The 12,999-nt window shown below is 42.4% G+C and overlaps 1 protein-coding gene across 1 annotated transcript in view; it reads left to right on the top strand.

Moving 5' to 3' along the window:
- FAF2 (Fas associated factor family member 2) overlaps positions 1–7,333 on the top strand; it is a 68,866-nt gene extending 61,533 nt beyond the window's left edge. Inside the window, exons 9-11 of the mRNA XM_021698581.2 lie at positions 142–313; positions 982–1,125; positions 5,768–7,333. Coding sequence (XP_021554256.1) covers positions 142–313; positions 982–1,125; positions 5,768–5,950 — 499 coding nt within the window. The 3' untranslated portion in view covers positions 5,951–7,333. The remainder of the gene's footprint in view (positions 1–141; positions 314–981; positions 1,126–5,767) is intronic.
- The last annotated feature ends 5,666 nt before the right edge of the window (positions 7,334–12,999 follow it).

Below are 12,999 nucleotides of genomic sequence, written 5' to 3'. Positions count from 1 at the left end.
TGCCATGCTCTGCTTTGGAATCCTTTATAGTAGTGTGAAATACTCATCTGTCAAGATGTCAACCTTTTACCTCCCCAAAAGTTTCAGTATGAGGAAAAAGAGATTGTTCTTTGCCTTCTCTGCATTTTGATCTGGTCACAGGGAAGAACGAAACCAGACCCAGGTGTTGAGACAACAGCAGGATGAGGCCTATCTGGCCTCTCTCAGGGCTGACCAGGAGAAAGAAAGGAAGAAACGAGAGGAGCGGGAGCGGAAGCGGCGGAAGGAGGAGGAGGTGCAACAGCAGAAGTTGGCAGAGGAGAGACGGCGGCGGGTAATGAACTTGTCTTTACTCCTTGTGATTCCCAAACTGATCTTAAGTGTGAAAGGGAAAAAACTTGATGGGATTTGTAGGTGTTTTAATTTCTTGCCATTTTTTTTTTTTAAGTAAGTTCTATGTCCAGTGTGGGGCTTGAACTCATCAAGAGTTGCATGCCCTACTGACTGAGCCAGCCAGCTTGCCCCCTCCTTGCCATTTTTATATTTACTACATTTTCACAAAAAGTATTTTTTAAAATGTTTTTTTGTTTATTAAAAAAAAATACATCAGTGAGCAAAAGTAAGCAAAACAACTCTGTTACATGAAAAGCAAGTATAAATGGATAACGAGCAGTTCAAAATTGACAGCAATAGTTTTTATTTCTTAGCACCAGTGTTAGCTAATTTGGCATTTCATTCATGATCTTTCATCATATATTGCTGCTTGATTATAGCCAGTGTCTTTTAGCCGTTCCCTTTTTTTCCGACAGCTAAATACCCTAACGTAGTTACATGTGATGCAATAGCACTTTGAATTAGGGTGTTTCTGACTCTTGCCAAGAAAGTTTTTTTACGATATTAGTCATTCCTTTTTCTTCTGGCTACACAGTAAACCTACATGGTGATAGTATTCCTGTTTCCCTGTTGGAGCCATAGCCTCAACTTTGCTTTGTGTCTATACAGAATTTACAAGAGGAAAAGGAAAGGAAGTTGGAGTGCCTGCCCCCGGAGCCTTCGCCTGATGACCCTGAAAGTGTCAAGATCATTTTCAAATTACCCAATGATTCTCGAGTAGAGAGACGATTCCACTTTTCACAGTCTCTAACAGTAAGGACCGCCTAAATTGTGTAAAGTGTATGTAGGGTCTGGGCTATATATTTGGAAGCTTTTAAGGACTCTTCAGAGTGTTGTTGGTCAATCTGTTGCTCTCATGAACAGGGCAGGAAGGGCTGGGGCAGAGAGAGGAGTGCAGTGAACCATTAGGTTCCTTCAGTTCTAGCTGCCAACTCAAGGGAGCTATTAAGATTTTCTTTCATCAGGGGCGCCTGGGTGGCTCAGTCGTTAAGCGTCTGCCTTCGGCTCAGGTCGTGATCCCAGCGTCCTGGGATCGAGCCCCGCATCGGGCTCCCTGTTCCACGGGAAGCCTGCTTCTCCCTCTCCCCCTCCCCCTGCTTGTATTCCTGCTCTCACTGTCTCTCTCTCTGTCAAATAAAGAAATAAAATCTTTAAAAAAAAAAAAAAAAAAAAAGATTTTCTTTCATCATGTTTGAGTTCTGAAGTGTACCTTACCAGGAAGCTCCACAAAAGGCTTGGGTATTTAAGGTGAGAGGCTCTTCCATGCTGCTCAACTCACATTGGCTTCAGAATCCCACCAGAACCCCTTGCTCTGTCTCCACAGAAAACTCTGTCTCCACTGACCTAAAAGCACCAGAATGACACATCTGAATATAAATGCATGTACAGTTTGCATTCAGTTGTCGCTCTCCCTTTCTATCCATTTAGCCCGTAAGAAGCCCCACTTTGTGGAGCTACCTTGTATATTTGGTATCTAGAGGTAAATAGTGTTTCCATAGGGAAATGGTTAAAAGCAGAGTTTCTTAGAGTCTCACAGAATGATGGGGTTACCTGGGTGGCTCAGTTGGTTAAGCCTCTGCTTTCAGCTCAGGTCATGATCCCTTAGTCCTGGGATCAGGGCCGTGTGTTGGGCCCCTTGCTCAGTGGGGAGTCTGCTGCTCTCTCTCCCTCTGCCCCTCCCCCACTCGTGCACTTGGGCTCTCTGTCTCTCTCTCAAATAAATAAATAAAATCTTAAAAAATGAGGATCAAATTTTCATTCTGAGATTAATAGATCTGTTTTCTTTGTCGATGTACTTTGTTGACTCAATTTCTTCATCTGTAAAATGGGTATGATAACAGGTACTCTCTAATAGGATTGTCGTTAGGATTAAGTTCATATGTAAAGGGCTCAACATTGTGCCTGGCTAGTAGTAAGCACTCAAATGCTAACTGTTGTTTTTGGTATTTATAACCAAGAGGAAATTTCTGTTATTGGTAGTTGGTATGTTGTCTTTCCAAATTTACCAACTATAGTAGATTCTGCCATTTCCCTGATCACTCGAAATAGTCAAGAGTAAACTGCATAATAGAAATGAGAACGCACTGTAGTCAAGTGAGGACAGGTAGCACATTTATTAGTTCTCCTGTTTAAGTAAAGAACATTGGACAAGTTGCAGAATCTTTTACAGGGCCTCAGAAACCTCATCAGTTAAATGGAAATATAATCTTCCCTTTGATAACTTTAAGCTGAAGATACCTCAGGCCAGGCACTCTAGGGGTTATACAAATGAGTGAGACATGGTCTGGAATTCATGGAGCTTACAGCCAGTAGGGAATTAAGACTCAGAGTTAATACAACGTAAAAAGTTGTGAGGCATCCTGGTGAGAGAAAAGGGAGTAGCTTTCTCATTTTATTTATCTCTCATTTATGCATTTATTCTGTTGAGGGAAGTGCTCACATCCCTAACTTTGGATTCTTAAATTGGGATAACATGAATGAGGCTCGTAGTACATACCATGTAGTAGGTGGTTACTAAATGTTCATTCCCTCCTCCCTGGTATGTTTCCTAACTACTGAGGTTTGCATTAGATTATAGCTTGCATCCATGTACACTAACAGTTTCACATCATAGTACACCTGAGCTTTATGGAGCTTTTACTCCCCAAACTCTAATTGTGTATGTGAAAAACCTAACAAAAATTAACTCTCTTGAGAGTTTCAGAAGAAAATCTTTTAGAATTGTGGAACAACAATAGGCTTCTGGCCGAAGGGGAACCAACCCGTTTGTTAACTATTTAATCCTTAAAGACTTTTTAAATTTGTTTGTCTTTAAGATTTTATTCATTTGAGAGAGAGAGTGCACAAGTTGCGGGGGGGGGGGGTGCAGAGGGAGAGAGACAAGCAGACTGCCCGCTGAGCGGGGAGCCCAGTGTGGGGCTTGGTCCCAGGACCCTGAGGTCATGACCTGAGCCAAAGGCAGCCGCTTAACCAACTGAGCCACCCAGCCCCCCCCAGTCCTTGAAGACTCTTAAATAGGTTCTCAGTTTCTAAAAACAAACCTCAGACTGAGAGAAATACTTGGTCATAAGTGGGGATAAGGCTCAGAGATGGAAAAGAAGTATAAAGGAGAAGTGTAGTGATGGTGTGGGCCTTTAACATTCATGGAGTTTATAACATATAACTGAGTAAAGATTTATAGTTTTTCATGCTCTTGCAAACTTTGTGTCATCTTCCTGTGAGATCTCCTCTTCATAAATAATCTTAAAGAGTGATTGTACTGTGAAATACTCAATTTGCACAAAGCTTAGCTCTTGATAGTAGTAAAGTGCTAAGATAAAAAAGAATAAACTGTAGAAAAATCTCCAGGTCTCATGAGTGGGCAGTAAAGTAGCAGGTGACTTTCTGTTAAATGAATGCATGTTAGAGAGAATCCAAATTATACTCAGCCCAGGACTCATTTTTCGGTTAGGAACCAAAAGCGACCTCTGGAGATGATGTGCGTTGTCAGTGGCAAACAGAAAATGCCAATTTTATACCAGGGTTGAATATTTATAAGCAAGATTAAAAAGGAAACAAAATGTTGTTTAAAGCCTATGTTGCGGGGCACCTGGGTGGCTCAGTCGTTAAGCGTCTGCCTTTGGCTCAGGTCATGATCCCGGGGTCCTGGGATCGAGCCCCGCATTGGGCTCTCTGCTCGGCAGGAAGCCTGCTTCTCCCTCTCCCACTCCCCCTGCTTGTGTTCCCTCTCTCGCTGGGTCTCTCTCTGTCAAATGAATAAATAAAATCTTTAAAAAATAATTTAAAAAAAAAGGGAGCCCGACGCGGGGCTCAATCCCGGGACCCCCGGATCCTGACCTGAGCCGAAGGCAGACGCTTAACAACTGAGCCACCCAGGCCCCCCGGATGTGGCTTTTAAATACCATTGTCCATTAAGAAGAACCAGGGTTCCTTGGAAAAATGGCTGATTCCAGAGCTGGGGCAGGAAAACACAAGATCAGTCTGGAATACCTTGGGCCAGAAAGCAACGAATTATTCAAAAAATGATGGAGACTTGCCACAAAGACACAGAAGCCATCTTGGATGGGCTGTTTGACTCCCATCTAGAACATTTGGATGACACTGAAATAAATTTTGAAATAAATATTGAAATAAAGTAACATTATAAGCTACTGAATAAAATAGGGAATCATGACTCTGTGTTAATATAAATTAAATAAATTGAAAGTTTGAGGAATAGATATCTCTGTAGTTTCAAAGTACCTCCCCACAAGATCTCTTTAATTACAAAGGAGAAAGGAATGGCTTCAACTGTGGAGAGGCCTGGTATCACCACTTTAACGGAGGGATCAAAGTGCACATTATAGGTACTGGGGCAAATCGGAATTATGCTCCAGCTAGATAGGATGCATTTAGTAGAATGCAGCATCATTTCTTTAACACTTCTGCCAAAGAACGTACCTGGAATCTAATCGTGAGTACACATTAGACAAACAAATTGAAAGACATTCTGCAAAATAACTGACCAGTAATCTTTAGAAGTATCAAGGTCATGAAAGTCAGTGAAAGACTAAGGATTTGTTCCAGACTAAAGGAGGAGACTTAGAAGATGTAATAATGAAATGGAATACATATAAACTGGATACTTTTGCTGTAGAAGGCAACTAGCAAAACCTGAAAACTTTAATAATAATTTAATATATATTGTTAAGTTGCAGCATTAATGTGCCAGTTAAATTTCCTGTGTTTTGAGGGCTGAATTATGGTTATGTAGGAGATCGTCCTGTTTATAAGACAGACACAAGTATTTTGGGGGTGACAGGACATCAGGTTGGCAGCTCATTCTCAACTGGTTCAAAGAAAAAAATTCTATGTTCTGTACTTCCACTGTTCTGTAACTCTCTGATTATTTCTAAGTAAAAAAAATTTTTTTTTTTTTTAAAGATTTTATTTACTTATTTGAGAGAGAGAGAGAATGAGAGACAGAGAGCATGAGAAGGAGGAAGGTCAGAGGGAGAAGCAGACTCCCTGCCGAGCAGGGAGCCCGATGCGGGACTCGATCCGGAGACTCCAGGATCATGACCTGAGCCGAAGGCAGTCGCTTAACCGACTGAGCCACCCAGGCGCCCCTCTAAGTAAAAAATTTTTAGCTCTATATCAGGATGTCAAGAAAAAAAACAGATGAATCACTTCAGAAGTAGGCCTAGCATGGGGCTGTGTAATCTCTTAAAAGAGCTGCCCTACGTATTTGCTCTGTGAAATGGAAGGACCTCACAATAGAATTCGAGTGTCATGCGATGACTTAATATTTACAGTCATCCTGGAGAGAGCTGGCGAGGGGATATTTGATTTCATCGTTGTGTTGTCTGTCTGTCTTTGTCTTTCTCTCACTGCCCTTTTTCTATATGATCTGCAGGTAATCCACGACTTCTTATTTTCCTTGAAAGAAAGCCCGGAAAAGTTTCAGATTGAAGCCAACTTTCCCCGGCGGGTGCTGCCCTGCATCCCTTCAGAGGAGTGGCCCAACCCCCCCACGCTGCAGGAAGCAGGACTCAGCCACACAGAAGTTCTCTTTGTTCAGGACCTAACAGATGAATGACATTTTTTCTTCCCCTCCCCTCCTACCCTAATCCCTAAAAGAAATGGAAAAACAAAAACAAAAAAAAACAAGAGAGAGAAATTCATATTATTATTATTATAATACAATATTTTTTTTAAAAGACTGCTGCATCCTAAGGAAGGATCAGAAACCATGCTGCCTAAAAGAGTCACCACCTGTGTGTGCGCGCACGAGGTCAGCAATGAACGTTTCCGCTGGCAAGCCCACCCTCCCCTACTGCCTCTGCACCACGCACCTTCCAATGAAAGGAGACTCTTCACCTCCAACCCAGTCATTGTCCCTACTGGGGAAGGGGACATTCCCACTGGTTCTCATTCGTTCTTGCTTTTATGGAAAATAAAAGTGAAAAAACCTCTATCATCCAGCTACTGCAGCATCTTCTGAAGACTTGCTTCTCCCACCACCAGAGAAGAGAGGGAAGAGAAGGCACAGAACAGAGATGTTCCTTGAACTTCCCACAATTTATAAATAACTTCTAAATGTTTTCTGTTGCTTTGTAATGACCAAAGGAATGAGGCTGATATAGGTGTTTTTTTTCCTTAACTTTATTTGGTAAGAGCCAATTCTTAAGCCCATGAGTTCATGCCCTGGGCTCCTTAGCCCACAAGAGTGTAATAAAGGTGCCCTGGGCTGGTTTGTGCTTATTTCTGCCATTGTTCCTCTCACATTCCCAGAGAGGTGGTTCTTTTTGGTCCAACTCTTGCTGTCCTTTCTTGCTATCTATGTGCCCCCCCTTCAAGTATTGGGAGGAAATCTGGGTTCGTTGCCCCACAAAGACCGTACAGATATACCCATACATGCAGCGTGAACTCTGTGTATACTCACTATACACATGACTGCAGCTTTCCCTTGGAATCTGTACCAGGTGGTTATTATGGGATCTGAACCAAAGGATAGCGACTCTTCATTCCTCTTCTGACACATGCATGCTCTTCCTTCCCAGCCCTGAGCTTTCCTGAACTGCCAAGCTTGGTGTTTCCCAAAGGAGTAGCAGGACCTATGGTAGAACCAGCAGAACCCCGTAAGAGTTCCCTGCCTGTCTCAGTGGGAGTGTGGTGATGGTGGTGGTGATTTAGGCATAGAACTAGAAACCTTGAAGGGAGCCAAGACCGAACTCTCAGCCTGTGTAAACTGTTGGAAGGCACATTTAGTTTCTGATGTAGCCACCTGCTGGAGGCAGTTTTTAATCCTCTCTATTGCTGTGTTGAAGTAATAGGGTTTTTTAACCTCTGGATATCTGTGCTGTGGTTGAGTTTATGGTAATGGGTACATGGGTCAGGCCATGTATTAACAGATGCCAGCATGAACTGGCAAATACTCCAAAGTGTTCTACAGCTAGACTGGTGCAGACTCGTAACACTGCAACCTACTGAAGTAACTGTAGTTCTAGCATGCTGTGAGGCTAGGGTTCATGTCAAGATAAAACATAACTTGGTAGATTTGCAGTTTCTAAAGGCTTTCTCTCTTGCTTACCTAAAGTCTAAGGCCACTCTTTTAGGTAGCAGTGATGTGTCTTCTATTCTCTGTAGCCCTCAGGGGTTGGGGCAAACACCAAGGAACAGAGTAAGGAACCTCACACAAAGCACCTGGGGAGCCTGGGAATTTCCCACTGGCCTTGGCACAGGTGTCTAGAACACGATCTCTAGGAAAATTTAATTCTGCTCCTGGCTGCCTATTATTCCACTTTGTTTCCTGCTGCCTGAAGCCCAGATGAGTGGGAAATCACTGTCCGACTGTTGTGTTGTCATGAAAGGAATCTGGAGTGAATACCAGGATAAAGCATATTCTCCACTCAACCTTATGTGAATTCTGCTTCCTGCTGACAACCATGCAAAGAGGAATTTTCCACTTAACTTGGAGCCTCCCTCCTTGTTGAACTCACAGCTGTTTCCCTGGCAGTACACAGGAGGGGATGACATTAAGGGCTTTCGCTAGGTTGGGTGTACCAAGTATCTTGCCCATACCTCTTTGGGAAGTTGTAAAACTTTTTCCTTAATTCAGTCTGCATCCTATTCTACAATGTGCACTTTATGTCTCTTGCCCTTTTAAAACTTGTTCAGTGAAGGAGGTCAGATGCCAGAATATTAAGAAAAAGTCTATGTCGGTACAGTTCTTGTGATGGCCTACCCATTACTTCAGGTTTCAGGAGGTCTTATCTGAAGCACATGTTCCTTCCTAGTCCATCTTAAAACAGGCCTGCTTTGCTCAGACCACCTCCCCCCCCTTCCTTTCTCCTTGCTGACCCTAGGGCTGCTGCCTAGGTGCCATCTCCCTTCCTCCTCCATGAAGGATGCACGTTTTGTCACTTAAAGCCAGTACAATCTGTTACTCCCAAGGACCTCTGGGAACTTGATGGGACCTGCAAGGGAGAAAATACTGAGAAGTATCTGCAAGGATTTCCTCATTTCCAGATCACCTCTGGGTTATTTCAGCTGTTTATCAAACAGCAAGTCATCAACCTAACAAAAACACTTGTTTCAAGTTGTGTTCTGCAGTCCCAAAACTGAAGTTGTAGATTCAGCTGAATAACCATCAGAAATGGCCAAGCAAAGACATCCTGTTGGAGTCAGTTGAATTTCTGCAGCCTCAGTGTGGCCTTTCTGGTCTTTTCTTTCACTTCTGCAGAATTTCCTGCAGCAAATACTTCTTTGTAACCTTGTCTTCTTCCGCTATGATGTTTGGATAAAATATGACCAGAGGAGAATATTTATCTCTTAAAAAAAAAAAGGAACCTAGAATCTTCAACTGAGCAGTCATGAAAATTGCTAATGGTGCCAAGGCCAAGGAAAGAGTTTCAGAAAATGACTGTGGGAAGGAGTGCTAACCCCCAGAATGCAAAATCAGGGGAGAATTATCTGGTGCTTGAACAAGGAGCTCCACTTTACAACTGGTTTTTTTAGGACTTGTGAGGAACGCAGCAACAGGAAATCCATCCACAAAGGATGCAGTGCCCCAACTTGTACTGCACCTGAATAGTTATGTGATAATTTACTGAAGAAATCTAGTGTACTTTAAATTTTTTTCATAAAAGTTTACATTGTATTGTAGGTTAACATTAAATGTTTTATAACAAAAATCTCCTAACAAGTTGTGGGTCTTTCTGTCCAGGAGAGATGTGGTAGGTATTTTCCTATGTGTGAAGGAAAGTTTGGGAAGTCATGGGGTTGGGAACAGGGTATTGCATTGCTGAAAAGCAAGGTAGAATCAAAGAAGAGCAAGGAGTTAAAATAGTGTATTTTAGTGAAGGGGGGCAACTTAGTGTGGTGTTAGCCGGAGCAGACAGATCCAGGTTCAAGTTGGGCCTTTCTGACCTCAGACAAGTTCTTTAGTTTCCCACAACTATAAATGAAGTTAGCACCATTTGTCTCAGGATGGGTTTGTAGGTTAATCAAATGTATATGAAGTACCCAACACAGGTGTCATTGTTCACTTTCTCCATGGGAGTGTATTTTGAAGGAATATTTTCTTGCAGTTATAACTCAGTTTTATAAGGGATGCCATGTCTTCTGCTAGTACAGACCTATGTCCTTGTGAGTGAGTGCCTAAAGAAGAGTCACCTTTGATCTAATGAAGTCTGGACTGTTGGAGCTCCCCTCCTAAGGTATTTTTGCTTGTTTTCTTTTTTTTATTTCTGAGAGGAAATGTAAGCCTTGGTTCTTTGCCTTTCTCTTCCCCACTGTCTGACCTTGCGCAGAGAACTCATTCCTGTGAGCTACGAATTCTTGTCACCTTCAGAGTCTACCCTGTTGCTTATCTGAAGATGTGGGCTTCCATTTTGTTTGTTTTTTGTTTGTTTTTTTAAATGTAGATCTTAACTATAAACTAGAAAGTCTGCTCAGTCTATTAAGTCTGCAAGAAGCGTTTGTTCACCTTAGGTCAGAATCCACTTTTAAAAATGAACACTTCACAATTGATTGTGAAGCTTATGTGTAAAATTTTTGCCATCAATTAACAGTAAAGGAAGATTTGAACTCTGATGCCAAATACACTTGGTTTCAAATCCCAGCTGTGACCATGGTTTTGGCCAAGTGACCTCAACTCTAGGTTTCAGTTTCATCATCTGTGAAATGGGGCCAGTTGTAGCCTTGCAGTCAGGATGAGTGAATTGCTGCTGCAGTTACCTGGCACACAATAGGTGTTCGGTAAGTAATAGCTCCTGTTACTGTTTTCAGCACAGTCTGTAGCTTGCCCACTGCCAACAGTTTATCCTAGATACAGATGAAGGAGAGAAAAAGGGGAGGGGTTAAGTTGACACTTTGCTTAATGCCTGATACTTTTTCTTGCCATGCCTCCAGTGTTACAACTCCATGTACTTTTCCCCTGATGGAGCCACCGGCCCCCAAAGTCTCTTGCTCCTGACCATGAGCTCAGCCAACACTGTGCTGAGCTTCTCCTCCCTCTCATGGCTCTACCTCTACCCTTTGCTGTCTGCCCTTCTTGGTAACTCCAAATGATGCCCCAAACTCCCAGGTTTCTAACCCCACTAAGCTGAAACCTGGTTCTCTCTTGAAGACACTACCTCAAAAAGCCCTTAAGCAGATACTGCTCATTTTCCTTCATATCTTGGAACCAGGAAAGGGATCTGTATTTCTCTTCTGCCGCTTTGATGCGCTGTCGTCCAGGACAGTGTTCCTGAAGCACATGCCATCTGCTTGGACTACTTTATCCTGTTCTGGTTGCTACTGGACATTCCCCAAGATGTTGGCAACTGATAATTTTTTTCTCCACCAGCAACCTAGGTGACTCTTATATCTACATATGTGGATTTCCTAAAATTCTGGTCCTACTGCTCCTGATTTGACTTGTGTAGCTGCTGAATGTAGTAGAAAGAGGCTTTGAGTCAAATCTGAATTTGAAACTACCCCTTGCTGAGTGCTCTAGGGTGTTTCCTCATCTATAAACATCAAGGCAGTGCATCCTTGGAAAGTTCAGATGCTCTTTAAATGGACTGTTGTCTGTGAAGTGCCTGGTGGTAGGTGGAAGGATGCTTAGTACATGTTTGCTTTCTTTGCTCTTGTCCCTCCCAGCAGTGCTGTGCTTTGAGGTAAGCCTTCAATGTGAACTGCCTCACCCTCAAGACCTCAGAACCAAACCCTTCCTGACCACAGCCTTTAGTGCTCCAGCTTCACTGTCCCTACACTGCCTGTAAGGCCTTTTTGTCCCTCTCCATTCCTCTCAATCTCCCTACTAGAATTCTGTTGGTTTCATGGTCCTCTCCACTATAATTCAGTGCTGTCACAATTCCCAGAGTTTAACTGAACCATTTGATGTCTCTCTTGTTCCTTAAGTTGCAGAGTCCTAGCATGTACCACAGTAAACTGAGGAGCCTGGGTGTTGGTGCCCACTTCTGTGATCCAGCTCTAGGAAACTCCCCATGCGTTTCTACCGCATAGGCACTGCTCCACTGTGTCCCCTTTCTCAAATCCAAGCCCACCTGCATCCTCTTCACTCTAAGTCCATTACTAAAAAGCCTACTTCCTGAGAAATTTGAGATCTTGTCACAGAACTTTATCCGCTTCCTTTTTCACCTCAGAATTGTTCTGTGATGTTACCTGCTTCCTCTTTCCTTTCTGTCTTGTGGGTGTATTTTCTTTTGAAGGAGATATAACTTAAACACAGTAAAATGCCCGAATCTTAAATCCACAGCTTGATAACATTTTACCTTTATGTGTACACCAAAAACAAGATGCAGTATATTTAATCACCCCAGAAAGTTACCTTGTGTGTCTTCCCAGTCTATAGCTCCTCAGAGATAACCACTATTCTGGCTTCTTTCACCATAGAAGTTTTGCTTGTTCTTAAACTTCGTATGAATGGACTCTGTGTGTGTGTGTGATTTTATAAATGGTTTTTATTTTATTTTAAATATTTATTTATTAGAGAGAGAGAGCTCAAGCAGGAAGGAGGGGGAGAAGCAGGCTTCCCGCGGAGCAGGGAGCCCGATGCGGGGCTCGATCCTAGGACCCCAGGATCATGACCTGAGCCGAAGGCAGAGGCTTAACCATCTGAGCCACGCAGGCGCCCTATAAATGGTTTTTATTTAGAGAGAGTGCATGAGTTGGGGTGGGGGAGAGGAAGCAAGGGAAAAAGGAGAAAAAATTGTAAGCAGGCTCCACACCCAGCACAGAGCCCAGCACAAGACTTGATCTCATGATCTTGAGATCATGACCTGAGCTGAATTGAAGAGTCGGATGCTTAACCCACTGAGCCACTCAGGCGCTCCTGTTTTTTGTTTGTTTTTTTAATTAAGTAATCTCTACACCCAACATGGGGCTTTAATTCAAGAGTCACTGAGCTGACTGAGCCAGCCAGGCGCCCCATCAATTGTTTTCTTTATTCAAGGATTCCTATTCATGATAGGAAACTTTAGGAAGTGCAAAGAAATAAAAAAAACCTTCATAATATCACAATGTCCAGAGGTATCTATTGTTAATATTCCAATGTATGTCTTCCCAGACTGTATATAAAAACTTTTTTTTCTACAAAAGTGCAATGGCATTGTAAATATTGTATTATCTCAATTTTATATGTTCTATATTTTTTTAAATGACTGCAGCATTTCACTGAATGGACGTATCATAAACTATAAACTGATAAAAATCCTCATGACATTTTAGGTTGTTCAACTTTTTTTTTTTTTTTGCTTTTCTAAGATTGAAAAACATCTGTGTAGTGATAAATGTACACATCCATGCTTGTTTTCTCAGGGGAAAAAAATCCTAGAAGTGAAGTTACTGAGTCACAAAAGGATGGAAATTTTGCTTTTTTAAATGATTGATTTCCAAATTGTAGTGCAGAAAAGTTATTTATACTCCTGCCCAGCAGTGTGTGCTCAGTCTCCCATTTGTGTCATCATTGCCAGAACCTTAACTAACAACTATCCCCTTTTCTTTTCTTTTTTTTTTTTTTAAAGATTTTATTTATTTATTTGAGAGAGAGAGCAAGCACATGAGAGGGGGGAGGGTCAGAGGGAGAAGCAGGCTCCCTGCCGAGCAGGGAGCCCGATGTGGGACTCGATCCAGGGACTC

The sequence above is a fragment of the Neomonachus schauinslandi genome, chromosome 7, assembly GCF_002201575.2.
Source record: "Neomonachus schauinslandi chromosome 7, ASM220157v2, whole genome shotgun sequence".
In the NCBI taxonomy this organism is placed as follows: Eukaryota; Metazoa; Chordata; class Mammalia; order Carnivora; family Phocidae; genus Neomonachus; species Neomonachus schauinslandi.
The sequence above is the reverse complement of the archived record's forward strand: the minus strand, read 5'-3'. Positions and strand labels throughout refer to the sequence as shown.